The following is a 27711-nucleotide window of genomic DNA, read 5'->3' on the forward strand; positions in this document are numbered from 1 at the left end:
GGTGTTAACGCGTTGAGCGAAGCCGACTGACTGCAGACGGAAATACACCGGGTGTCGGGTTGTAGTCGCGGGGGAATCGATTGGGATTGGAAGATTTCCACTGCACACCGGTTTGGCTAGCGCGGTTAGCTAGCTAGCGTTAGCTCCCACAATAACAGTGCTGGGTGGCTCTGCTGCTAGCAGGCGAGCTACAGGAGTTGGGAGCGGGGCTGCGCCACTTCCCTCCCGGGGTTCTGTAACCGCTCCGGCCGGTGGAGGAGCCGTCCTGGATCCCAACCCACACACACGATCACTTACTCGCACCGGGACACCGAGGAGGACGAAGACGTATTAAAAACCCGCTTCTGCACTTACATGAGCGGGTGGGTGGGGGGGGACAATCACCCGTGACGTCATTGCGTGGGGTCAAACAGCTTAAATGAATGACTTTTAAAAAACATTCACTTTAAAATCCCTCGTGATTCATAATTTATGTGCAAACATTAAAAAAGGCGACAATGAAAAAAAACAAGGTTAAAAAGTTCCATATGAATTTTGCAATGATTACAGGGGGGGTGGGGGTTGCAGGGGGGAGTCGCACGGTCCCACCGACACCGGCGCTCGAGCAGCGACGCAGAGGAACCGGTGCTCCAGGGGCGGCCCGCTTCACAACGCGCAGTTCAGCTGGATTTTACGGGTTCGAACTGTGTCCGTGTTCCTCCGGTAAAGCCCCGGTAGCCCAGTGTACAGTGCAGCGGCGGGTGAGCCGCGGAGGGCTCGAGTCCCGTCGTCCCTCCGAGGCTCCCTCCGGTCCCCCCGTTACTTCCTCCTCACCCCCCTCCCTCCCCAGGCCGCCATCTTAAGTTCCCACCTACCTGAAATTTCCGAGCGATTTTCTTTTACTAAATTCTCGCTGAAGGAGTCGTCATCCGCGTGAGATCGCGCTCAATCCGCGATGCCGGCGACCCGAACTGTCTCCCGGTACCCAACGAGGTACCGCCGGGTCTGCGGGAAGAAGCTCAAAGTGCGGACCGGGAGAGCCTGGGCTCTCGGCGGCAGAAGGTAGCGGTCGCGGGGAGGAGACTTTACGCAGCGAAATGGTGGAAGAGCGCCGCTGCGACCAAGTAGCGAGCCGCGGAGATCTCGCGAGATCTGGACCAGCGCGGCGCTTCAAATGTGTATTGTGTTGTTTCTTCTTCGTTCATGTTTATTCTTCTTATTTACTATGTTTCTGACTGTTGTTTATTCTTCGTTAATGTTTCTGACTGTTGTTTATTCCTCTTTAATGTTTATTCTTCTTTTTTAATATGTTCCTGGCTGTTATTTGTTCTTCTTTAATCTTCTGACTGTTGTTTCTTCTTCGTTTATGTTTATTCTTCTACTTTAATATGTCCCTGACTGTTGTTTCTTTCTCTTTAATGTTCTTACTGTTATTTATTCTTCTTTTAATGTTTATTCTTCTTCTTTAATATTCCTGACTGCTGTTTCTTCTTATCTAATGTTTATCACTGTTGTTTATTCTTCGTTAATGTTTATTCTTCTTTTTTAATATGTTCCTGTTATTTGTGCTTCTTTAATGTTTCAGTTGTTTCTTTCTCTTTAATGTTCTGACTGTTGTTTCTTCTTCGTTTATATTTATGGCTGTTGTTTATTCCTCTTTAATTTGTATTCTTCTTTCTTAATATGTTACTGACTGTTATTTGTTATTTTATAATGTTCTTACTGTTGTTTCTTCTTCTTTATTGTTTCTGACTGTTCTTTCTTCTTCGTTAATGTTTCTTCTTCTTTTTTAATATGTTCCTGACTGTTATTTGTGCTTCTTTAATGTTTCTGACTGTTGTTTCTTTCTCTTTAATGTTCTGACTGTTGTTTCTTCTTCGTTTATGTTTATGGCTGTTGTTTATTCCTCTTTAATTTGTATTCTTCTTTCTTAATATGTTACTGTTATTTGTTCTTTTATAATGTTCTTACTGTTATTTGTTCTTTTATAATGTTCTTACTGTTGTTTCTTCTTCTTTATTGTTTCTGACTGTTGTTTCTTCTTCGTTAATGTTTCTTCTTGTTTTTTAATATGTTCCTGATTGTAATTTGTTCTTCTTTAATGTTTCTGAGTGTTCAATTTCTCTTCTTCCTCTTTAATTTATTCCTGACTGCCATTTATTCTCACCAAGGTTTACAAATCATTCAAACAATTACATGACTGTCACATGATTGTAATTGTCTTTTTTTTCTTATTATACACGCTCATGTCAGAATACGTGCATTCACACCTCAATGGGTTTTGTAGTAAATGTTAAATAATTTAATTGATTCGTTAATTGACAGAAAATTTATCCACAGCTTTTTATTAATTGATTTGTCTCAAACTTGATTTATTTAAAGAAACAGCTTCTGGATCCAGTTTCTCAAAAGTGAGAAATTTATTATGTTTTAAATCCTAAATGATAGTAAAATGATTGTTTGGACATGTTAATACAAAACAAAAGTTGCCACGAATTCCGTGGGCTGTTGCCATAATTTATCACCATTTTCTGACATTGCAAAGTAAAATAATTAATGCATAATTAATTAATGAAAATAACTCCTTATAGCCCAGGCAGGGTTATGAGGTGTCTCAGATTCTCCTTTCGGTCGAAAGATAGTAGATTATTAAATCCAAGGGGATACTCTATTTTTGTATGATGTAGCTCACATGAGATTTTAGTATAAAGTATATTTAAAAAAAGCTGAAACAAAATGGTAATTTCTATTGAAAAGCCACACATTCCATAGGTAGAGTGTCTAAAATTAAAAAATGTGCTTGATTTCATATTTTTCTGCTACTTGGGGGCTTTGGAGTCCAAATGTTGAAAAAGATGAGGAGTGAGACAGTTTTCTCTATTTTAAAATAACATTTCACTGATGAGAAAAAGACAACTATTCATAAAAGTGTAAGCTGCACCCATAATAATAAAGGATTCAGAACAAAGACTCACACAACAGAGTAAACAACAATTCATTTAATAATTAATCTTTGTGGTCTCTAGGGGAGGGGTTTGAAAGGTATAAAATGGTCATATTAAAATAATCGACCCAGTCTTTTCCCTCTCAGGATACCCACTGTCTAGTTGTCTTTTGACACAAGTCCTTATATTTTTTTTTCAGTTCTTCAGCAGATGTCCCACTTATCCATGTATATAACTTATTTTTGTTGATGAAACAACTCGACAGTTCAATGTACAAGGCTCCTTTAGTTCCAAATGGATATAGCACACAACCAGGGACAAACAGGCAAACCTCCCTCTCAGCATGATAAAGTCATAGATGATCCTTGAAGAGGCCAGAGGTTGCAGATCGTCAAGGCTCAATGTTCACGAGCGTTAAAACGTTTTGTGTGAAGCAAGCCTCCAGTATGATTCGAAACATAACTACCTGGGGAGAGAGTACTGGTTGATACCCGAAACAATGACAAATAACATAACAGTGAATATATTTATTATTATAGAAGATAATTAATGTTAAGAATAATAATTACAAAGGCAATTTCTCTAGACTACTATAATCTGGTCCTGCTCGTATAGTCAAGAGGAGACTGGGAAACAGTTACAGGAAGCTCTAAAATACTGTGTTCACTCACACAGCTTAGCACAGTTCATTTTGCCATTCATCCTGTGGAAAAACAAAGGACAAGCCAAAGAAGGTTGAATTCATGAGTGAAGCTGAGGGTTTGAGGTTGGATTTCTTGGGGGTAAAGCAGGAAACTGAGGTACAACGCTTACTGATATTCAATAAATGGTGTCATCAATAATCTGTCTTCTCACAAGGACAAAAAAGACAATGACAGAACAGAACCACTTTACCACTGTGTTTCTAAAAACCCTCGTCCACACCACCTTATCGGGGCTTGATTTATGCCGGAGAGGGTGAAGCGGAGGATGAACCCCTGACATGTTCTCAGAGTGCACATCCTTTTGGAAGTTATTTCCATTCCACCTGGAAAAGGCTTTCTTAGAAGCATAGATCACAAATCACCTGACTAATGAGAGAAAGCTGTCCTCTGACTCTTACAGCTTTCGAAAGGGAGTACTGTAATAACCAACAGTCAGTATAAAATAAAATACACCAAGGATGCACAGGATCCATGTACCTTTAAATTGCACCGATTGAACCATTGGGCATATTCCAAGTCACACGAATGAGTCTTGCATTTCCCTCCCTACCGCCACATCCAGCCAGTCGTGGTTAACCCTTTCTGTTTGGGAGGCTGGAGCTGGTTTGGTTGTGTAAATGGGAGGGCAGGGTTTAGTAGTCTGCAAGAGGGAAAGGGGGCAGGTTGAGAGCAGCACAGTGATCCTGACATGTTCCTGAATCTCCTCCAGTGTTGTCCCTGTACTATCTGGACTCTCCATCTTTGTGGGCACTGTACAGTTGAAGCTCACCTGGCCCTGCAAGTCTGCGGGGAGGTGTGGACGACCGGCTGGTCATGGACGGAATGAGTGGAGGCGGTACCCCCACCATGCCTCCTGGGTTCTTTGCTAGCAGGCCGTTGGCCATGTGGTGTGGGTTCAGTGGGCCTAAACGGGCATAGAGACCCGCATGGTGGTGGTGAGAAGCAGCAGAGGCTCCATGGGGAAGTGAGTGGGCGAGAAGGCCAGGGTGGAGCTGCTCCAGGTGAGCGGCAGTAGCAGCATGAGAGGGACCTGAGAGGTGAGCGCCTGGAGGGAGGTGAGGGTGCATCCCGAAGTAGCGAGCCCGCTCAAAGTCTTCTCTCAGGATCTGGGCATGCTGCTCCTCATCCATCAAGCCTCCTCCTCGCCCGAGCTGATGAGAGCGGTCAAAATGATGGGCCATTAGGCCGAACTCCTGGCGGACACCAGGGTTGGAAGCAGAAGAGGTAGGAGGGTGGTGAGCAGCTGCTACAGCTGCAGCCCTCTCAGCCTCCAGAAGTCGCTGATGCTGCAGCAGCCGGGCCAAATGTGGATCGGATCGCAGGGCTAGATGTGGGTCTGACCGAAGGGCCATAGCCTCCCTACGATGTTGATGTTGCTGCTGAGCTGCCAGCTCCCTCCAGGGGTCCCAGGTGAAACTGTGAGGGCCCTGTGGTGGTCCTTGGTGTGGACCATGGGAGAAACGTTCTCCTGGACCCATTACCAGCCCAGGAGGTCCCGCAACGCCCCCCATATATGCTTCAATGGCTCTTGAGCGGTCAAGCAGGGCAAAGTGTGGGTGGGAATGGTTTGGAGTGGGTGGTTGAAGTTGAACACCAGGAGTGGGAGTTAGTGATAAAGAGGAGGAAGGGGTACCCGACCTGTGGTGGTGTGGATGACTGTTGGGGCGCTCAAAGTTGTGGTTATGTGCTGGGGGAGGCAGGGTGATGGGGATGTGCTCCGGCTCCTCCTTCCGCTCCTCTTTGACCTTTACTGGCTGGAGTAGCATGGGAGGTTTGGACACAGGTGTTGGGGTCCGGTCAGGCTTCCTGACCTGAGACAAAGACGTGACAGAGGCAGAAGCTGACGAGGAAGTAGGGATGTTGCCGTCTCTTTGGGAGTGTGAGGGTTCGCTGTGATGACTGTGTGCTGCTGGGGCCATTGTGCGGGGGTAAAGGTCCAAAGGAGATGGGGCTGAGCGATTGGAGGGTGGGGGAGTGGTGAGCACAGAGGATGAGGAAGAACGTGGTCTGTCCCTGTCTGCTACTAAAGACGAAGACCCAAGGGGAGGTGCTCGTGAAGACCCTGTTGGCAGCGGCCGTTTGTCCCCGTCTCTGTCCCGCTCGCGCTCTCCGTCTCTATTGAAGCTGCGTGTCAGGTCCTCAATAGGCCCACTGCTCGCCCCAAGGCTGCTGCTGTGACCATTAATGTGGGAGACCGGGGTGCTACTGCGTTGCTTGAAGGAAGGACCAACCGGAGACATTCTCACAGGTTGTCGGCCGTACAGCATATTGTCTCTGCAAAACAGAGGGAACAAGTGACATGAAAATCATGTTGTGTAAAATGGGGTAATATTCATAAAGATCACAACACAACTATTCCTCTCCATTTAAAGCCAGTATTGAAACAGCCGAGTGTCATACCTGTCCTTTTCGTCCTTGATGTGGGGGATGTCTCTCCTCTCTCCTTCCTTCCCCCGGTCCCTCTCATCCCTCTTGTCCGCCCCTTTAGCCCAGTTGGGGCCAATGGGGAACCCAGACGGGCCGCCATGTAGACGGTTCCATGCTTCTTGATGGTTGGGGTTGGACAAACCGGCTGGTGAGTCTTTAGGGCCAAACATGGAGCCAGCTGCAAATTAAAAAAGAAATTTCTTAGAAAAAACATTGTGGTGAATGGGTAAACGCAATTTTAACTTTGTTACCTTAAAGCTTTCATACAAAATTCATCAATAGCATTCTTTAAGTTTCGAAGATGCCCCTCTCAAGTTGAATTTTAATTTAAGGAAATTACAAACATTACGAGCTGTACTACCAAGGACGAGGGGAGTAATTATTCTCTCCATACACACAATCTATTGATTGAAGTTCAAATTAATAAATCAATAATGAGTTGTAATCACAAACTGTTATCCCAATTCTCTCAATATGCACAACACACGTAGGAATTGTACAAGGATAAGATTCAAACGATCCTTCAAGTCTTGTGTTTCAATTCTAGAAAGGAGTTGTGAGACTGACCCAGTGTTGGGCTGCCGAGTCCGCCGAAGGCACCAGTACCCAGAGCTCCCAGCGGAGTGAAAGGTGGGGAACGACCATATGGATCTGAAACACGAGGGTCAACATTACAAATACTGTGTGGATACAAACATACATAAGAGTTGTGAGAACTGCGCAACCCATATTTGGATTTCTGTGGATTTTATGATTTAAACTGATCTTACCCAAGTGTGCAGTTGGAGCGAGGAAAGAGGAGTGAGGTGTCGATGGAGAGATGAATGGAGCGGAGGACGGATTGACTGCACCTTAAGGAAAAAAATGTAAACTTAATTAACATTGTCACGAGTAATCAAATCAAGAACATCAGGTTCTTCACACCCTTAATGCTGTGACTCAGAAAACAATAGTACAGGAGCTTTTTTTTAAAAGACACTTTGAATCTTAACATAATTTCCTGTTCTTCAAATAATTAATCATTTTCCATGAGCTACTGTTGAGTTGCTAGACTGTTTCAACTCGCACCTGTAGCTGAGAAGAGACTGGGGGGTCTTGTGAGGTCGTGATTGGGAGGCAGAGCTCCTCCCATGGGCCCGAGGGGGCCGAGTCCCCCAGCTCCAGGAAGACGGGCCAGCAGCTCACTACGGAGGTCCGGCTTGTGAGTATCAGCATGCATCAGCTGAAAGAGGGGGACAGAAAAGTTAACCTGGTATTTTTTTAGAGTTCACCACACTTTCTATTTGAATGGCAACGGAAGTTTACATTCAGAAAAACCAAAGCATTAATGCAATGAGAAACACGTACCTTGACTTTTTTCTGATGGCTTAGAATCATCCAGGCCACATAAACATGCATAGCACACCATTTTCCTGGTTTCTGCACAGCACAAAAATCACAGGAATTTACTATGTTGTTGCATGTACCACCTTAAAGCCTTTGCACACAGAGTCAGACTTCCTTCTTCAGGGTCAGAGATCTCATCTAAACTCAACACAAGATGAGAGTTTCCAGCTGGATATGAGGTTACTCGCAAGGGATCAGTTCGATTTTGGAAATAGAAGAGAGAGATATGTTTAAGTAGCCACAGATATAACTGAGGTCACTTCTGAATCTGGAATATCTAACTGGGTGTGCAAGGGCAGAGGATAAATCAGTAGCAGTCAAGATTGCAAGTGAGAGAAGTGCAAAGAGTGAGTAAAGCAGTGAGAGAGTAAAACAGGCTGAAGGTTTGAAGGAGCCAAGGGATCTGTTTTTTTTCTTACATTACTGACTTTCAACGATGTCCCAAATGGATCAGTTAGCTACAAGAGAACAGAAGTGTAAAACCACTTTTAATCACAGAGTCATGTCTCACTCTCTATCAGAAATAACCTTTTGCACTCTTTACTGCACTGACTAGGCCCGTGTCGCAGCACATCCCAGACTGAACTGGCTTTCCTCAAACAAAAAGACAAAACACTGAAGGAATGATGCAAACAGGTGAGTAAGCGGGCGGCCCTTACCCTGGGGTCTTTGGGCTGCAGGTGGTGAGGCACAACCCCAAGACGTGCAGATAGATCAGGACCCGTTCCCTGAGGGACAAGAGGCTGTCACACACAGCACAACACATCAGCCTCAACCTACACATCTGCAAATGATTAACATCTGACACTCTTGTTCATTTTCATGTCCGGCACCACAGCTTTGAGGTTTCACATTTATATCCATTTTCATCTTTCTGTGTGGATGATCAAATGAAGGTGAGTTATTCTCACCTTTGGCTGAAACGCTCCTTGCAAGGAGCTGAATGGCCCAGTGGGAGGAATCACAGGCTGAATACTCGGCACTGAGGGAGGCGGGTATTGTGGAAAGAACTGACACAGACAAACATATAAAGAACATAAGTGACTACTTAACAGCTGAATAAATGTACAAATATTAATATTTTGAAGAGCTAAAAATTTTAGCTCAGCCTTAATTTTTTAATTTGCAAGTGTCCAGCGTAACTTGTAGTCAGAGGATGAAAAATACTCACAGGGTGTCGGTACAGCCCGTCCATTTTGCCGGCATACTTATCAAACTAAAAGATAAAAACAGTGCATGGGTTAAAACATCTTAAAAAACTGCATTTAATCCACATTCCAGCCAAACTCGTATTTCAAGTTGGACACAGACGGCCAGTAAAATAGCAGAGGGCATCTCACCAGAGGTTGCGCAGTAGCTGTAGGGTGAAGGAAGGGTGTGAAGTGTTGGTGTGTGTGGGTGTGTTGGTGCTGGTGGTTGTGCTGATGATACTGGAAGGCCATGGGCTGGATGCTCGTCTGGTTCTGAGACGTCCGGCCCGATGAACCTGGTGTGGTGCTCGATGCTGATGGACCACCAGGAGTGGAGCGGCCTGCAGCCGCTGCATTGTTTTCAGCCCCTGGGACGCTGCGTCTGCCATCACGCTCTGGAGAAATCAAGGAGGATATATTTTAATTGTTATGCTGCAATATTCAGTCTAAAGAAGAGGGTTCCAGATACTCATATAGATACAGACTTGAACTTTAGTAAAAGGGTTGGTAGACAATTGTTTTTGTTGGTTGACTGTACCTGCTGCTACTGAGTGGGCGGGACCTTGTAACAAAGGTGGAGGCGGAGGCAAGCCGGGGGAGGATGTGTACAGGGCCCCAGAACTGGCTCGGGATGGAGGTCGGAGGGGCCCCGAGGGGCGAATGTAGGGTAGTGACACACTGGTAGAGGGAGTTGGGGGCCGCATGGAGGATGACGAAGACGCAACCGATGAAGCAGATGGAGGTTTGACTGGGGTGTTGCTCCTGAAAGGAAGAAGGTGTGTATGAATCATGTTTTCTAAAATTGATTTAGTTGGGAAGAATCAAGAATCAAGTTAAATACCTGTTGTTGATGTTGTAGATGGAGTGAGCTCGTCCAGGTAAAGTGAGGAAGGACTTGGGTTTGGAGAGCGGCCGGGGGACCACGCATGAGGCTGCGACTGGAGAAGGCAGGCCGAAGGAGTCAGAGGAGGTAGAAGAAGTAACAGGTTCTGGGAAATGCTGCTCCAGGTTTTTTTCGTGGCTTCGCTCCAGGCCAGATACCCGCGGTGTCACCATCAACCGTGAGACGCCACCACAACGGGCCGGTAGAGCTGGGAAGGTTTTGCCATTGGTTGTTCCAATGGTTGAGGGGACAGGCTCCATAACTGAAGAAGACAATACCATTTTTTATTTAATCACATTGCTGACTAAATTCCATTTTAAGGGCCACAGCCATATCTGTTACGTTAGATAAAATGGTTTTCTGTGCAAGAATTGTTTTTAAACTAAGGGAAAATAGCGCACTGCTTCGGATCAGTTTTCAATAGGTATCAGTTTCCACATAAACTCTGAGCTGCCGCATCGTAAACAGTTTCAGGAGGAAAATTATTTCCTAATTTTCCGTAAAGATCTATTTATCGCCACGCTGGGGCCCATTGAGTGACACATCAGGTAATCGTTTCATGTAAAGTAACAGAACAAAGCTATTTCTCCTTTTCTCACCTTTTCTAGTGCTGACTGTGAACACTGGATCCATTTCATTGTCAGAAGCCTGGAGATGAAAATAAAACAAAGATTTCATTATATTAATGCTTCATCTAGACTCAGTGACTGTAAACATATCAATCAGTAATATTAATAACTATACCAAATCAACAAGAGTGACAATATGTTGAAGGACTTCTGAATTACAGAACTCTTTAATACTTAGTTGATTAATAGTGTAAAAGTTATAGCAACAAAGCTCCTTCAAATAAATAAAATAAAGTATTGCAAACTATGTTAAGTGCCATGCACTCATTAGCTAATAAACCCTGGAAGAAAGACACCAAGAAAGTACTACACACCTTATCTCCTGTATCACTCTCAGTGTCACACTGAAAGAAGATGGATACAAAAAAAATCCGTTAATCATCAAATGCAACATCTCAGGCAGTTTTAAAGAAATGGGTCGAAATAAAATAAAGACATGAGAAAATAACATATCACATTCAATACAGCGTCAGAAAAGAAACTTACAATGTAGCCAGTCTCCAAAGGATGTCCCTAAGATACAAAAAAATAATAATATTTTTAGCGCCAATTGTTTTCAATAAGGTTTTAAATGTGGCTTTATAAAAAAAATACATTAAAAAAAAAAAAGTTTACTTCAAATAATATTTCCTGGTTGTCAGGAATCACCCTGCACTTGAATGATAGGTGTAAGAATTTAGTTTCTGTGCAAACCGGTTTAACTAGATAATTTTCAATGGCAGGATATACAGATTAGTATGGAAATGTAAACACATATTTAATTTAGACTCACTGACTCAACCTCCAACATGACAGGATGAAATAAACTAGAGCCTCTAAGAGCTTTAAATCCCTCACCTCTATCCTTCTTCTCTTGTTTCTATTCTTCAGGCCGGGGTAGCCGTGCTGGGCTCCTTCCTCCGGCTCCGACAGGGGCCCTCGACCGTTCTCCTCGGGCCCCCTCTTCCCCTTGTTCCTCCTTCCCGGCATATCAGTGCGCTGACTGGGCTTCAGTGAGCAGTCCATCTGATAAAGAGAGTTATTAAAAAAAATACAGTGTTTAGGCATCTACCAAAATGTATATGCCTGAGGCCACGGACATAGCAACATGATGATTAATGTCCTAAGTTCTACTCTCTGTGAAAGCAAAAATAGAAACATGAGAACGATGATGAAGCCTACGTGAAACTATGACATCAGCTGTTTGTGTGTGGTATGGTTTGAGATTTTTTCAATTTGATAATATCTAAAAATATGGATTACACTGATCAAAACAGCTTAAAAACGACTTAAGAGTTCAATCAAAACCTCTCTGTTTAAAGTCCACAATAAAATACTTTATAGACATTGTGTACAGAGGTTTCCATGTTTCTGATTATTTAGTTTTCCCACTTATCTAATGCAAGAGGTCAAGAGATAAAGTGGACAAGATGATGGACAAGTTAGGAAATAGGGAAATAAAAGCATCTCCAATGAACAAAATAATGTTTCACTTTGCTTTGTCTGGATAAATACTGGAGAATATTAACATCTGAAGGGCCAGAAAACCATAGAAAATGATATCAGGAACCAGCAACTTATGTACCAAAGGAAAAGGTGAAGGGAAAATTGGTATTTCCACCATAATGAGAAGATACTCTAAAAAACTCTAAAGCAACTGCAATCTTATATGATCACGTCTAGAAATTACAAGGAAATGGTTATATCTTATTATACTCTTTTTGTATGGATGATTCATAACTTTTAAAGTCTGAATTCTTTACTATACAAAAAGATAAATAAACCTCAGCTTAAAAGGTCAACATAAAGGTCACCACATCTTTTCTGACCCACTTGTGGAAGTGTTTTAATTGTTAGGAGTTTTTCTCTTTGGCAGATAAACTGCAGGCAGCTGCTGCTATTGAAAAATTGAGGCTTTCCACTTATTAAAAGTTTCAGGCAGTAAATCACCACAAAAATTGGAGTTTGTTCGGGATTTGACTGTAAAATCAAGTTAGCATTGAAAACAGTTGACTTGTGTTCAAAGAGGCAGTTTTGCAACATAAGCTATGGACAAATAATTAGTTTTCCTGTCCTGATGCAGAAGTCAAAGGCAGAAAGCATGAGATCCTCCCCGAAGGCAGATTACTAGAATGTTTTCTCATCGTCAAATTGCCAAATGTGTCTGATGTCACATAAATCATATGAGAGCTCTAAATTTATGGCGGAAACTTCAAACCGTCAGAATGCCGATCCTGGAATCCTCATGTGACTTGTTTTCATGCTCTGCTTTGGGGGATAGACAACTGACCTAACCTGAAAACTATTAGAAGAGGAGACCCAGCCGAGTGCTTAAACAGGGGGGTTGGGGTTATTAATACACAATTACAGTCATGTATTGTTCCTGTCTTTTTCTGAGAAGCCATTTGGCAGCTCTTCAACACCTCACGGAATTAGAACATGAATAATTGAGGCCTCTCCAGAACCCATCAGAGGGAAGCCTTGGGGTTTGGGTCTGGCCTGAGTGCTTTCTCCAAACACGGAATGGTCCGAATGGAGGAGTTCACTCTGCAGCCTCTCTAACCCAGCAGCTGCAGGGATGGTGACACGATGAAAGATCAAAATGACTGGGAGGAAGTTTAGATTTAAAACCAGATAAATAAGGGCAAATGATTGAGCCAAATACCTGCCGGCTGCATGTGAGAGTCATCCATCACTCCGTTTACACTAATGTGGGGAATGAGTGAGTTTGATGGATGACAGCTGATGACTGGGTATAGAATCCAGACACTTACCTCCAGTGCCTCCAAGCTGATGAAGCTCGCAATAGCGAAGCCATCGATGATGTCTTCCTCGCAGGACACGGACTCCCTCTTCCTCCGGCGTGGAGGCCTGTGTCTCCCAAACCCGGGCCGGCTTTCCCTCCCCCCGGGGCCCAGCACAGTGTTCTTCCCGCACGCTTCCCGGTCGGAGCCCGAGGACAGGGACGTGGCCCGCTGCTCGGCCAGGTCCACTCTCCGGCGCCGCCGCTCCCTGTCGCGCTGGGAACGGGAGCGTCGGCTCTGCCGGAACCCAGTGCTTCGGCTCGGGCCCTCCATGTTCGAAACCCCCGTCTGCAACTCCAGTGAGACCAAAAGGCACTTGAGTCAAGTCCCGGTCCGGCGGACAGGCACCGAACCGCAGAGACAACACCACCACACGGGCCCTCGCAGGGAGCCTCCGTTAAAATGGCGTTAATGAAACCAGTGGCTATTATTCACCGTCCTTTGACAACAGTCCGCGGGCATCTGTGCCTTCCCTCCGGCAGAATGTTAGTCATTTCGGAGAAACTCAGATCCACATGGGAATTTAAATGACCCGAGACAAACACGCAGACAGACGGATGTCAGGGCATAGCCGATTGTGTCTCGGAGGAGGCTAACGTTAGCTGGCTAGCAAGGAATTAACCGACAACCACACAAGTTGCGAGCATGTAAACAACCAAATAAAACACACGTCTTGTTGTGACAAAACAGAATAAGTCTCCCCTGGGTTTGATTCACGGAGAAACTCACGCTAGCATCAATCAACACAACCGGGAGACTTCCTATAATTCTGCACACGCCGACACATTTACTAGCAAAAACGATGCGTTAAGCTGGCTAACGATGCCAAGAACACGCAAAACCAGTATTAAACCAACTGCCGCGACACGATATCGCGTTGCTGCGAAATTAAAGTGTTTAATTCTCTTAAATTACTCCCAACAAGAGGAGTAGACATCAGCTGTCCGCTTGAGTTTGCGTAGTTGATGCTACGGCTAGCTAGCTCAGTGTTGATTTCAGCCAATTAGCTTTTAGCTCGCACGGCTAACTCGGCACATTACGATATATTCCGCCCGTAACATAAGAATAACAAGATATTCTTAAAACCTGTCCGGGGTCTTCGAGCCGCTGGAGGCTGCAGCGTGGAGCTAACTAACGCTCACCGGCGAGGAGGATGGATTCTCGGGTGTCGAGACGCTAATGGCCGATAGTAATGGTTGAATTCGCATCAAAGGAAAGACGTAACGTTAGCTCTCCGGCTAGCCACCGTTAGCCGGCTAAACAACAACCTCTGTGTGTTTTTTTTTACAGGAAGCAGGAGGGACACGGAAGCATTTCAACAAACTATTCGGACACGAAGTGATAATATTCGGCGTATTCACACGCAGCTCTCCTTCCCGGTTATCTCCATCATAAAGGGGAAAAAATCAAGGCCCACGCATCAAAGCCTCGGTGTCGATTTCCATTAACGAGGGTGTCGGCCGACCCCCGTCGGGCCGGGAAGCTCCTTCATGCAGCCGAGTACATCCAGTGTTTTGGGAGAAGTTGGAGGCGAAGGATTCCGCTCGACGGCTCCTCTTTCTCCTCGGATCCAGAGGGAGAGTAGTGGCGGAGAGGCGGCTCGCGGCCCCGCTGCTGCCCCCGTCACAAGTTTCCACGGAATTGGGAATTTATCGTGAAAACCGGGGAGACACAACCCTTGTCAGACCGAGCCGTGCATTGTGTGCGCCGCTCTTCTTCCTCGCCCATCGCACGGGCTGTGTGGCGGCTCCGCTCCTGCACACTGCCGCCGTGTGGAAAGTCCACGCACACATCCACATCCCACTGGAACAATGTCTTTGGTAACAATAATATATATTTCTAAAATAACATTGCACTTACAAACCTAATGCACAAGTTTATCAAGGCCAGGGAAAATCCGGAGGCTCCATTTCAGAAGCTTGAACATCTGGTGTCCTGCACTTTATTCCTCTGCACATCTGTTCTCCTGCTTGTTTACACTTTATTTGGAAAATGGGAAACAACCGATTCACACACATGCAATTACTATTCACACCAACTCCATTCAGTTGTTTTATTTTAATCTAACTATTGTTCTGCTGAGCTGAGCGGGTTCTCCTTGTCCAACCCGTGATAAAACTTGAACCTGAAACGTGAAACTATTGTGATGAATGTCTCGTATGTGTGTTAAATTTCTCTCGGGGTCCAAATTTGGAAACAAACCCCCCTCTAGATGAGCTCCTGCTTCTGAGCCAAAAAGCTTGGTCTCCAGGTTTGTCAATGCACACGAGAAGCAGACTGCTCCGGCTAGGCAGCACCTGAGTAATACTTTACAAAATACAATCACAACACATTATAAGCCCACAGGAATTAAAAACATATACAGACTTATGTTCCAGTGATTGCTAAAACGAGATAAGTAACTCAGTGTTTTATCTGTCAAGGTTCGTATGATAAAGTTTTATGTCAGTTGATCGACACAGTATAAATCCTCAGCAGAACCTGAGAGGTGGGAACATTGTCAACCAGAGATGTAATGGCTTGCAGCAATATTCTGAATTCATCCTTATATCATATGTCACATGAGGCCACATGTACAGTTTTACTAACTTTATTCAAACCAGTTGAAACAGTGCATTTTTTCCAGGACTATTTTCAGCGGTGGACTGATACACATTAGTTGCTCTGAGAGTATTTGGAGCAGCATGTTCGTGTGTGTGGGATCGAGTCAAAATAGAATATTGTGTCTATGGACATTTCATTGAGCCTGGTTACACAGAATAATTTTAAATATCAATCTCCTGACTACATATATAATATATCTAAAATGATCAATTCATTGTTGGTCTTTTCATCAGATTTGTCTTCTCCTTTAAACAACTTCTCATGATAGAAATGTTACATCTCATACAGATCATGCAACTCTGCTGTGTATTAATGGCCAAGTCTCAGTTCCATTGCATCTTTAGTTAAAGTACAGGCTGATACCGAGCAGTGAAAAAGCTTTAGGCACTTTAGATATGTATCCATCACAAAACACCATCAGGGACAATAAGAACTGTCTTCAGAGACAAGAAGGACATGTAGACCTGCAGCAGAGACTCCTGGTCTCATCATCATGGAGTCAGTCTGTTTCACATGAAGAGACAAAGGACACTGAGACAGACAGAATCCATAGAACTGTGGCAACGTCCCATCCTACTTAATGGGGAGTATGATGATTATAAATGATAACCTATCTACCAAGTATATTGATTTTTTTTTCAGTTTGACACTTGCATTTTAAATAAAAAATATTGTTATATCCCGTAAAATTCAGGAGACAAGGGGAGTAACATGGAAGGAAAAGGAGAGATGAAGAAAGATGATATGCAGCCAAATCCAGAATTAAACTATAATTGCACATAAAACCACAGAAATCGAGCTTCACTGCACACTACACAGGCTCAGGTCTCCGTGCACACACAGCTCTTATGGCTCCGGATTATTTGTGACTTTGTTTCTGAAAGTTTGCTGAATTTGCTGTTTTGACATTACTTCAGTGCCTAAAACATTTGCAGAGTACTGCATTTGGTTCGAGTCCCATGTGACCCTCGAAGGTCAGCAGCAGTGTATGTATAGACGTCTTTGGTGTGGTCATGTGGTCGACTTCCTGGAGAAGAGCAGTGTGTGCAGCAGGATCCCAGTAGCGACGGAGACGTTCAGAGACTCTACTCCAGGAAACAAATCTCTGCCTGCTGGGATGGTGAGCAGCGTCTGGCACAGAGAGAGCATCCCCCGGGACAATCCCCCCCCCTCTCCACCGATTAGCAACACCGTGGGCCCTGTCATCTGAAAGTCTGAGCACTGGGTGACAGGAAGCTGAGACTCGTCTGCTTCGGCGCCCACTGTGCCGACCACCTGCCAGCCCTGTGCCACCTTCAGCTTCACCATATCTTCAAGGTTCTTGTATCCATACACCCCGAGCACCTCCATGGCTCCAGCGCTGGCCTTGCTGACCACTGGAGACAGTGGACAGCTGTTGTGAAGACTGCTGGCCACTCTGTCCACACCCAGGAAGTAAGCAGAGCGCAGGATGGCCCCCAGATTCATGGGGTCCTGAATCCCCTCAAGGACGAGCCACAGAGGGGGGTCCTTTCTGCCCGGTGCAGAGTCTGAGTGTTCTGTGAGATAGCTCAGAGGACTGGCTTGCAGACACACTCCTTGGTGAACTCGCTCAGAAGACATCCTGTCCAGCTCCTTCTTGCTGACCCGCTGGACTCGCACTCCTCGCCGACAGGCCTCCTCGCACACCTTCAACACAGACGCCCGGTGAGAGGCCTCGCCATCTTTTACAAAGAGCTTACTGACCTTCCTTCTGCCCTGAGTCAGAGCCAAGAGACAGGGAGAGACGCCAAAAACAATCTCTACTTTGGAGTCCGGTGTTGACCTCTGCGTCCCCGGCCTCTCCCTCTCTGTGGGGGAATCCTCCAGACACAGCTTCCTGAGTTCAGAGGATACTCTGTGGGCGTCTTCCTTCCGCTGACCTGTCCTCTGCATCACTGGGATCTCATCCCTCCACTCTTTGCTCTGCACTGACCTCTCACGAGTCTCATTGTGTCTGTGTCGTCGCTTCCCCCCAGGGTTGAAGCTGCTGTCCTCTGGGTGCAGGAGAGACGCTGTGACATGGTGAGAGGCGACCTGAGAATCCACTCCTGAGACCGACTTGTACAATCCTCTGCCCCGAACCAGCAGCAGCCTGTGCTGACGAGCTGCTGATGTAAACACCCACATGCTGAAGTAGATGTAAATATGTCGAGAGGCACAACGAGCTGCAGCTGCCTCAGAGAAAAGTGAATCAACTCCCTGAGAGATCCATGAATCCAGAGATCACGTGTCTGCAGGTTTCACTGATGAGTTCAGTTGATCTGTGTGTAGCCTCCTCCACCTCCTGTCTCCATCCAAAACTCATGCGTTGGACTTCCTTACGTGAAACTCGCACATGTGCAGAGCAGCTGCGTCAAGAGCTAGAGAATAGGACCGGATATCGAGCTATTATTCCTACAAAGTAAAAGCCTGAGAACAAATTACCCTTATGCAATGCAGAAAAACGAAATGATAAGACAACTAAACAATGAGGGGACTGATGGAATATTGACTGAACTGTTAGCATACCAACTACACAGATTACTGTTTCCCTCAATATATTAATGAATACAGTACATATACATGTTATAGATAGTTAGAATAGATAGATTTATATTTATAAATATGAAATTTGCTCAAGAAAGATAATTATAAAACTGGTTGCGTGTGGTTTTTCTTTCTGTTTAAGAACAACAACACACGTTCATACAATAATGCACAATAATAATCTTTAATGTTATAGCAACATGTTTAAAATGAAAAGATGAGAATAAGATGCAGAGTTTACACAGAAGCTCATCATTTAACAGTGTAATATTCAAATGTGCAAATACCATAAGATTCTTGATTATTTTAATAAAGTTTTTTATTGTCCTTTTTTATATTCACAGTAGTTTTTAGATCTTATTTTGAAAGCTCTTACTTCCTGTCATTGGAATCCTGAGCTTGACGCGAGTGACGTAGCCGCAACTCCACTCCTCCGATGTGCTTCCATGACGTCATTTCCCGGAAGTGAAACTCTCTGAACACGGAAGCGTCTGGGGGAAAAAAACAAATAGTCTTGGATATTGTTGTTAGAAGACGTCCGGAGACACTTTGACCTGCGGGAATCAAACCTTTTTCTACGGTTCACGGTGAGTGGGACGCCGTGCGGGGGGTTCTCATGTGAGACAGCCGGGATCAGTGCGTGATTCTGGGGGTTAATGTGTGAGAGACATCACGGTTAAAGACGCCAGGGCCTCTGGTTACACATATAACTGCTGAGTAACATGTTCCAGGAAACAAGGAGGCGAAACTGACCGGACCACTGTGGCCAAAGGTTCGAATCCCCGATTCACACGTTCACAGCTTAACAAGCAAGTGTTAGAAGAACCCTCCACGATTCTTCTGCCTCTGTCACGTGAGGGCTTCCTTCTCATCTTCCTCAGCAGGATCAGGATCTGTGCCTGTACATTGGTCGCATCTTACTTTTCTGTTTTCTTATTATTTGACTTCTTATTCTTCTTTCTTATGAAATTTCGCTCGAAAATCAGAGGACAAAATGAATGGCAGTCAGTGTCTCTGGTCCTTTTAGAGCCAGAGAGGAGCAGGACAGATGTTCAGCTCTGAAAGCCTCAAACAGAGGTTAACATTCATGATGTTTTGATCAAAACGTTGGTAAACGTGTGAGCTTCACAGAACTGTCACCATGAAACATCTCAGAGATAAACCTCTGGCTGTAAACATGTTTTAACTTTAGTTCTCTGTTCCCTCTCTCCATTGGGTCTAGTGTAAAATGTGAGAGGAACTTTCTGGAAGAAGCATCTTTTCTAACTCGCTCCCACGGTCCCATTTCTTAACTTTATCCAATAGAAAAGATATCCTTGTGTTTCTAACCCAAAAAAGTATATCTTTCTCACTGTGTTTTTTTTTCAAAGATAGGATAGGAGTCCTTTGATGGCTCTGATGTTGCGTTTCAAGCTTGGACCTGTATCTCTCTCTCTCTCACCAGCCGAGGCACACATTCAAGATTTCTCAGCAGGAGGAATTTTTTCTAGCTGTTAATTGTCTTGCTCTGTAAAATCCTGAAACCGTTTGACAACATAACACTTGTTTTAATTCTCCACAGACCACAGTAACATCCCCAAATGCCTAAAAAGGTTTGATTGATAAGTAGTTTGACCAAGAGTCCAAAGATTTCCACTTTACTTTCATGTCTGAGAAGCTTCAAGCAGCAAACATCTGCCAGTAAATGCCTCGAAAATGGACTCAAATGGTAAATGTTCTTGTCGATCACCTAATTGCTGCAGTGAATTCACATATGAAGATAAAGTGAATGTCCTTGGGTCTCAGACTGTTGGTCAGGAAACAGGGACATGGAGATGGCACCTCTGGTTATGGGATTTACTTCTTTTCTTTTAATGTATTGGGAAACAGTCTACAGAATAATTGGTAATGAAGATATGGATAATTTGTCGCCCTAAACTGAAAGTTCAGTCAATGAAATGTGAGAGAAAAGAAGTAATAATAATGATGATTATCTTCATTACCAGTTAAAAGCAGAAGTTGGAACCAGAGGATGTTGGATATTTTTTCTTGATAAGTGACTTCCTATTTCTGGGGTTGTTTTGTGTCAATCTATAAATCACATTAACAAATCATTTCCGATCCTCTAATACATTCCTTTCTGCCTTTTAGTTTGAACTCTGCTGACTCTCTGCTTTCCCTCTTTCCGAGCAGATGGATTTCCTGTTCGGGAAGCGAAGGACCCCGGAGGAGATGCTGAGGCAGAACCAGCGGGCGCTCAATCGTGCCATGAGGGACCTGGACCGGGAGCGGAGCAAACTGGAGCAGCAGGAGAAGAAGATCATCGCTGACATAAAGAAAATGGCCAAACAGGGACAGATGGTGAGATGAACCCGCGTTGTCACGAGGAGGGAATCAACCGTAAAGAGAGGATTCTAACCCTGTGTTGTTTTTATTCTTTGCAGGATGCCGTCAAGATCATGGCGAAGGATCTGGTTCGCACAAGACGCTACGTGAAGAAGTTCATCATGATGAAAGCAAACATCCAGGCTGTGAGCTTGAAGATCCAGACGCTCAAGTCCAACAACAGCATGGCGCAGGCCATGAAAGGCGTCACCAAGGCCATGGCCACTATGAACAGACAGGTCGGTCCAGTATTCACTGAGTCACTCTGTGGGACGGGATCAAAGAAGAAGTGATAACAAACATGTATTTATTCCCTTTCACAGCTGAAACTGCCTCAGATCCAGAAGATCATGATGGAGTTTGAAAAACAGAGTGAGCTCATGGACATGAAGGAGGAGATGATGAATGACGCCATTGATGACGCCATGGGTGATGAAGATGATGAAGACGAGAGGTAATGGACAAAACAACCGTTTCATTTGTGTACAAACAAATCAGTCTTTTTGTTTTGTATTGACCTGGTTGACGTGTGTGATTGTGTCTCATGTGCAGCGACGCCATCGTGTCCCAGGTGCTGGACGAGCTGGGTCTGAACATGTCCGATGAACTGTCACGTAAGGAAAAACAAACGCTCCATTGCAATGAATGAACATTTTACATGTGTTTTTATTTGTGGTTAATTAAACTTATTAATTACACGACATACAATCCCTTTCACAACCAGCAGATCTGAGATATCTGCTCCTCAGATGTGAAGAGTTGAAGCTTTTCCTCAACACTGACCTCCCACTCTGTGTTCTCCTCAGATCTCCCGACCCCCGGAGGAAACCTGTCGGTGGCCGGAGGGAAGAAGGTGGAGCCCCAGGCCGCCCTCGCCGACGCCGACGCCGATCTGGAGGAGCGGCTGAACAACCTGCGGAGAGACTAAACCCCGTGTCGGACAGACGGGTTGTCGATAAAGACACAAACACACTCTAGATTCTTTTTGAAGGTGTAACTGGCAGATCGCCGGCTGTTTCCCGGCCTCTGTGTTGCTTTCTGTTTTGAGGTGTTTTCGTTTCATGCGTGTATCTTGTATTTAATCCAAAAAATAGAAAAACAAACAAACCCCTCAAGGGTCGTTGTCCCTCCATAGGTTTAGAAAACTCATGTCACGTTTATGACTTATGCCAAATGACGCAGATCCTCTGAGAGTTGATTTCACTGTCTGTGTAAAAACTAACTCGTCCAGGCATGATGTTTTCACAACCTAAACCAACACTAACGCTGACATGTTTAAAAGAACCCGGGTGAACGTGGGGAATATTACACAGGTGGATATTTTATATGGGTGACGTATATAAACTCAGCACTTTTTGTACATCGGACAGGTTTGGTGTTCGTTGATTCATCATCATCATGATTATCTTAGGAAATATACTCTATAGCCCAGACACAAAGTTTTGATCAGTTTATTTGAGAGAGTTGACAGAGGTCAGGGTCTAACTGAAGATTGTGATTGTGTATTATCTCAGTGTTTCTGTCTGTATTCACCGATAGGACGGTTTTATTTTCTGAAAATATCTAAATGATCAGAGATGAAGAAGGAAAGTGTTTAGAGCCGACTCATCACTCCTGAGTCCTGAGATCTGCAGGACTTTCACCAAAATGTTCATAAAGAGTCGGTGATGTTTTTTGATTTTTTTCAAACTGTCCTGTTTGGTTTTCTTTTGCCTTTTCTTTATTCAATAAACTTTTTTTTCCAGATTTAACAAAGTGGTTTGGTTTATTCATTTTGTTCTTTTATTAAGTCCACCAAGGAGGTTATGTTTTCATTGTTTGTGTTTTTGTCTTTTAGCAGGATTATGGAAAAACTACTGAACTGATTGAGACTTGGTAGAAGGATGCACACTTTACACTCTTTAACTTTAAGAGTTTTTAAAAATATATTTTCACTAGTTTCCCAGGAAATCATTAATTGATGCTGATGTTTATTTAGGGGACAGATATTCATGTGTTAAAGTTTGGTGCATATTTAAAAGAAAATCAGGATCTAGAGAATTTAGATGTGTGCTTTTATATACTTGAATGATTAATGGGTATTTTAACCCATTTAGCTGTAATAAGTATGAAATTAATGCAGTTATAAGCAGATTCAACCTTAAGCTTTAATAAGTAGAAGCTGCCATTGAAAATATCTATATTTTCCTCAGACACTTTTCCCATTTATCAAGTCTCAAACTTGAAACACATCATAGACATGTTATTTTTATTCCAAAAACAATTTAACTTTCAAAACTGTCAATTTGTCAACATACAATCATAGAACAATATTGAATGTACTCAACACTTCTGACATTAAATAATAAAAAAATAACAGCCATGTTTTATGTACATTTGTTTTCTGAAAGCTATGTACAGAAAAAGAAAAGGTTTGTGTTTCAAACGTCTGCCGACACGAGCGTCCGGCAGGTGGATGAACTGAAGCTGCAAGAAGCCGTTGCATCAAAATGTAAAACAGGTCGAGCAAAAACGCAGCGAGGAAGAAAACACCAGTAGAACCAGTGACTGATGACGTCAGAGTGGGAGAGATTAACTGGCAGCATGTTAGAGAGAGAGCATACTAGTGAACATCGCTATCACTACAGCTAGCAAGCTTATCTATCATCTAAAATGGCTCCTCTGGATGTCTGCATCCTCAGGACACCAGTGCATACACCTAACTCGGCTAATAACTGGATGTAAGATGATTATGATCAGAACTGTACTTTCGTTTTTAATCAGATCGTCTTTTTTTGATGCGGCTGAACGGAGCAGCCGAAAACTCATGCTTTCAAAGAACGGTACTTTGTAGACTCCACAGCCGAGTGAGCAGATTCTTCTCCATTCTGAGGTTAAGCCATGCTACAATCGTTGTTGTATAACAGAGCCATGCAACCCACATAGAAAGAAAAGGTAATAAGAAACTAAAGAAGGGAGCAGATCACTGGGTTTCATGTCGGCTTTACCACCCGTCCGCTTGTCTGCGACTTGATTTTCAAACCTTGCACCTCCTCACGTAGGATTTAAACATGACGTCATGCGGAGTGTGGCTCCAAAGTCCAGATATCACACCAGAACATTGATAAGATATTAATCGAGGTGTGTGAGAACAATGACGGCGTTACACAGCACGACACAGCGCCGGCAGAAAAGCTGAGTCACTCTTGATCCACAGTTCAAGCTCTGATTATTCAGCTTAAAATGACGAGCAACGTGAAATGGACGTGTTGAAGCTTGGAGCCGCCATCGATTCCTGTCCCTCTGTTACTGAACATGCATATAACTGTTGAACACAGGACAGAAACTGAAATCTCATCTTCCCCGGCTGAGGACACGGGGGGGGCTGCGATCTTGCAGCATCATGCACGGAGGCCGAGTTCTTCTTTCAGAGGTGGAGATGAGACGGAACATATCAAGGACACGCGCTGACGCAGCTTCCTCCCATCAGCTGGTGTGTGGTGGGGACAGATGTGGAACTTTCTAATCTGGGGGCGTGAGCGTTTTCTCTCTCTGCTGTTTGTCCCACGTGGGTTTCACTTCCGACAGGTCCGGTGAGGTGTGTGTTTTTTGGGAACCTCGATGCGACAGCGGCTCCGGTCGTCCAGCCAAGGCAGCTCGAAGTTCCTGGAAGAGAAATATGAAAACATTTAAAAAATACTACACACACTGAATGGATACAGTAACTGTGGCTTGAAGCAAAATCGAGCATCTCCCACTTACTGTTGTGCGAGTTTGGGCAACGGTCGTCCAAACGCAACCACGGGCAAGAAAGGAGTGATCACTATAGCTTCAACTGGAAGACGTGAAGAAGAAAAAACAGAGTTAGAATCCATTAAGCAGTTTGTATTGACCTTTTACATCACACCCAGTTTTATTCAGGGCGCTGTGGACGTTGGGCGATGCGGACGTACCGTCTTCAATGTCGGGATAGAAGGATGAAACCTCCGGCTCGGTTTCCTGGACGATCTTCTTCCTGTTCATTCGCTGCTGCAGACGCTGGAACATGCGCTGCTCTCTGATTCGCTGGATGTCCCATCTGAAAACACAGGCCGGGAAAGGAAATGAGGAAAAGATGGTAGAGCTCTGAAATCATACATCTAGTCTCTAATAGACAACTAATTCAATCTGTCCTCCACTACAGAATAAGTCTGGACCCGTGAGTTCATATTCACCTCTTCCTCCTCTTTTCATCCAACTCGAGCTTCGCATGGCGTTTCAAAAACACGCCGTCATCCAGCGGCTTGATGGGAAAACAACATCACACCTATATTATTCACGAGTTTGATGCTTTTTCCTACTTCCCACTTTTGAAGTAGGATTATTAACATGTTTTAATCGGTGTGTGTCTCTCACCTCCACAGAGTTGGAGGATTCATCCTCCAGAGGCTCGATGCAGTTTTCTCTCCAGGATGGAACTAGAGAGTGGGAGGAAGACGGATGGAGAGGAGGATCACCGTGGATAGAGTGCTCAGTACATTTGACGGATAAAGTGCTTAAAGATGGGAATAGATTAGGCTTACAAACAATCAGCATATCATGAACTACATGAGGAGTCCACTCACTGGCCACCTCTTCCTCCTTTTTAGGAGAAGTCTCCCGCAGAGGAGAGAGAGGAGGTTGGTTCCAGCAACACAGATACATCTCTGTGGTAGACATGAAGGGCAGGTCTTCCATCTCGCAGTTCAGCTCAGGCTCCTCTTTGCACGGAAGCAACATGTCCCTTTCTGCCCCAGATCTCATGGGACCCATCTTCTCGGGGGTTTCCTTACTCCGCAGCTCTCTCTGATTAGGAGAACCAGGCTGCATTTCAGCTTTGTGGGGGCTGAGCTTTGCACTCTTGCCCCGGCATTTCTGGACTTTTGCATCTCCAAAACAAGACTTCCTGTGTTTGGTAGGAAAAAGGACAAAGAAGTGAGGTTTATATGGGCAGGTACTGTGGCAGATAATTCATGAGTGTCTTCTACCATTGTCTCTTTTACCTCTTTTGACCTTTGCCACCCCGACTAAAGGGGAGTGGGTTGGCTTGGTTGGGCTGGGGACTCTCCTCCGGATCCAGATCCCACATGTCCTCTTTGTCAGGGGTCCAAGGCTCCAGGGGCTGGAACAGTCGCTTGTCCCGCGGGGGGTCCTTTCTCGTGAGCTGCAGGCGACGCTCCATGCGCTCAATGCGAGCGAGCAGCTGCAAAAGACGAAGCCGTGAATAAAGAGCCTATACACATCAAATCAGCACTGTACACACCACCAGAGTAAGAGCTAAGAAAAGTTTACATACGGTCTCTTTGTCGGCTTTCAGCTCATCTATCTCCTTGTCCTTGGACTGCAGCTGCTGCTGCTGCTGCTCAATGAGATCCAGCTGCAGGAGCAGGATCTGTCGGAGGCAGTTGGCCTGCGTGTGGGGATTAGCAGGAGTCTTCCTGATGTTCCTCCACTTGCCCTCAGACGAGAGTTCAATGGATGCGGTGCCGACGACTCCGGGGACGACCCCCTTGCCGCTGTCCTCGGCCCCAGCATCCTTAGGGTTATTGTTCACAGCCATCTGAGGGTTATCCATGTTGTCCACAGAGAGGGGTTTACCTTTCACCGGGGTTCCCTCACCCCCCATCGGTCTGACAGGGGACAACACCCCCACAGTTTTATTGTCACCCTGAACTACTTCTGCAACTGTGGCGGCGAGGGCAACTTTGCTTGTCATGTAAATCTGGTCTAGGACCTGTGTCTTGCTCGGGATGTGACCGCCCTGCACGTCTTTCACATGGAGGACGAAGTCGCAGGGCTCCCTCCGCAGGATCAGCGGGCTCACGGTGGCGGCCCCGAAGTGCGCAATGTCGAAGTCGATGGCGTCGGTGCTCCGCTTGGATCCCGTCTTTGGAAACAGCGTGGATCTCAGAGTCATGGCGGACACAGGGACTTCTCATCCCGCATTGCAACCACCGCTACGTGGCTCCCATGTGAGCCGAGCAGCTGATTTCCTGCAAGAAGCATAAAAATAAAACACCGGGGTCCCGTTATTGTTGCTCAGCTGTGAGTTCGGAGTCAAAGATGAACACCGGCTTTCATAACACTTGAACAAACCGAGGGAAGCTGCAGCACCGAGGGACCTGATCTCTACTTCTCCTAAAACCGACCACCGGGATTTGAAAATCACGCTAAGCTACATGGGCTCTGCGGTGCAAACACACAGGGGCTGGGTCCAGCTGCCCGGGTGAGGGGGACCGGGAGCGGGGGGCTTCACACAATGACTCGGGAGTGGCTGTGGAGGACACAGGCTGCAGCCATCTCCTCCATTTTGGTTCTCGCGAAATCATGAAAAACAATAACAGCTAGCTAGCTAACAGGCTAACGCTAGCCGGCTAGCTTCGCTAACCAGCTGCGGCTCCGGAGCCAAGCGGCTGAAAGGAGCTCGATGCGTCACGTGTGAGTTTTAACAGACTCGGTCGCATTATTACGTGTTTACGTGTTTTTAAACTCACCTCGTCTACAACTCGACTTCACCTGCAACTGTCTCCATGTTCCCTCCTCAAGGCTCAAAGCGCCGAGTACTGCGCATGCGCGAGGTGCAGGGGGAACATGTCTGGTGTTGTGAGGGTTTGGATCAGAGGAGGAGAGGAAGAAGAGCTGTGAACCAACATCTTGTTCTTCTTCTGTAGTGTCTCTGAGCAATCATCATCATTATCCTCATCTTCTCCAGTGTTTCTGAACCCCCATCATCTTCATCTTCCTCCTCATCTTCTTCCTCTTCAGTGTTTCTGAACACTCTACAAACTCTTCATCCTTTAAAACAACCTCAGTTCTCTGTCACTGCCTGAACAAGATGTCAGAAACATTGTTTAGACTTGTAGCTCCACATCCTTTCTGCAGATTTGTCCAAAATGTTCTTCTACAAATATTATGCGTCCCTGTACTTCTTCTCTTCTACATTTAAATTTAAGTCTTTAGGAAATTGAAATAAATAGATTTTCCACATTTATCTCAGTGCAGATATTTAGTTTTCATGTTCTGACATTCTGAGTATTGCTGAAGGAAATGCACAAGTTGTGTTTAGCTCCGAAAAATTCATTGCCTGTAATAAAGATATCTCAATTTTAAAGTAAGAAAATATTCTTCAAAATAGATTTAATTTCATGACTTTAAGCTACAGCACATGTCCACAGGTCCACAAGTGTTGTACACAGGAGTTAAATTAACACATTTTGAGTGCTTTGTTTAAATTTTTTTACATAAAAACAGGATTTCTAAATATAGATGTTTT

At 44.8% G+C, this 27711-nt stretch overlaps 4 protein-coding genes across 12 annotated transcripts; 1 reads left to right on the forward strand and 3 right to left on the reverse strand.

Annotated features, from left to right (window-relative positions):
• Positions 1 to 2963: 2963 nt before the first annotated feature.
• On the reverse strand, positions 2964 to 14645 carry fbrs (fibrosin). 5 transcript variants are annotated; one of them, XM_053414530.1, is made up of 18 exons: positions 12897 to 14645; positions 10981 to 11148; positions 10630 to 10656; positions 10458 to 10487; positions 10114 to 10162; positions 9473 to 9776; positions 9170 to 9393; positions 8782 to 9026; positions 8613 to 8657; positions 8353 to 8451; positions 8101 to 8169; positions 7861 to 7899; positions 7403 to 7474; positions 7124 to 7277; positions 6826 to 6906; positions 6623 to 6706; positions 6029 to 6233; positions 2964 to 5902 (listed from the first exon to the last, which is right to left on the reverse strand). In XM_053414530.1, the coding sequence occupies exons 1-18, from the start codon at positions 13197 to 13199 to the stop codon at positions 4351 to 4353; spliced, it is 3750 nt and encodes a 1249-aa protein (XP_053270505.1). In that variant the 5' UTR covers positions 13200 to 14645; the 3' UTR covers positions 2964 to 4350. The 5 variants fall into 5 exon arrangements, with proteins under 5 accessions (XP_053270505.1, XP_053270504.1, XP_053270506.1 ...); XM_053414529.1 differs by having other exon boundaries at positions 8101 to 8184; XM_053414531.1 differs by lacking the exon at positions 10630 to 10656 and having other exon boundaries at positions 8101 to 8184.
• An 855-nt stretch (positions 14646 to 15500) lies between these two features.
• Positions 15501 to 17897, reverse strand: mrm1 (mitochondrial rRNA methyltransferase 1 homolog (S. cerevisiae)). Its single transcript, XM_053413739.1, has one exon. It carries the CDS (start codon positions 17676 to 17678, stop codon positions 16542 to 16544), a length of 1137 nt encoding a protein of 378 aa, XP_053269714.1. The 5' UTR covers positions 17679 to 17897; the 3' UTR covers positions 15501 to 16541.
• Positions 17898 to 18506: 609 nt separating this feature from the next.
• Positions 18507 to 22196, forward strand: chmp2a (charged multivesicular body protein 2A). 3 transcript variants are annotated; one of them, XM_053414120.1, is made up of 8 exons: positions 18544 to 18664; positions 18809 to 18930; positions 19639 to 19669; positions 20250 to 20417; positions 20501 to 20680; positions 20765 to 20895; positions 20994 to 21055; positions 21248 to 22196. In XM_053414120.1, the coding sequence occupies exons 3-8, from the start codon at positions 19658 to 19660 to the stop codon at positions 21367 to 21369; spliced, it is 675 nt and encodes a 224-aa protein (XP_053270095.1). In that variant the 5' UTR covers positions 18544 to 18664; positions 18809 to 18930; positions 19639 to 19657; the 3' UTR covers positions 21370 to 22196. The 3 variants fall into 3 exon arrangements, with proteins under 3 accessions (XP_053270096.1, XP_053270094.1, XP_053270095.1); XM_053414119.1 differs by lacking the exon at positions 18809 to 18930 and having other exon boundaries at positions 18515 to 18664; XM_053414121.1 differs by lacking the exons at positions 18809 to 18930; positions 19639 to 19669 and having other exon boundaries at positions 18507 to 18664.
• A 476-nt stretch (positions 22197 to 22672) lies between these two features.
• msl1b (MSL complex subunit 1b) lies at positions 22673 to 27005 on the reverse strand. 3 transcript variants are annotated; one of them, XM_053413482.1, is made up of 9 exons: positions 26933 to 27005; positions 25735 to 26431; positions 25442 to 25641; positions 25025 to 25344; positions 24816 to 24877; positions 24635 to 24702; positions 24374 to 24498; positions 24183 to 24255; positions 22673 to 24086 (listed from the first exon to the last, which is right to left on the reverse strand). In XM_053413482.1, the coding sequence occupies exons 2-9, from the start codon at positions 26353 to 26355 to the stop codon at positions 23996 to 23998; spliced, it is 1560 nt and encodes a 519-aa protein (XP_053269457.1). In that variant the 5' UTR covers positions 26356 to 26431; positions 26933 to 27005; the 3' UTR covers positions 22673 to 23995. The 3 variants fall into 3 exon arrangements, with proteins under 3 accessions (XP_053269457.1, XP_053269456.1, XP_053269455.1); XM_053413481.1 differs by having other exon boundaries at positions 24983 to 25344; XM_053413480.1 differs by having other exon boundaries at positions 24816 to 25344.
• Positions 27006 to 27711: the final 706 nt, after the last annotated feature.

The sequence above is a fragment of the Pleuronectes platessa genome, chromosome 21, assembly GCF_947347685.1.
Source record: "Pleuronectes platessa chromosome 21, fPlePla1.1, whole genome shotgun sequence".
Taxonomy (NCBI): domain Eukaryota; kingdom Metazoa; phylum Chordata; class Actinopteri; order Pleuronectiformes; family Pleuronectidae; genus Pleuronectes; species Pleuronectes platessa.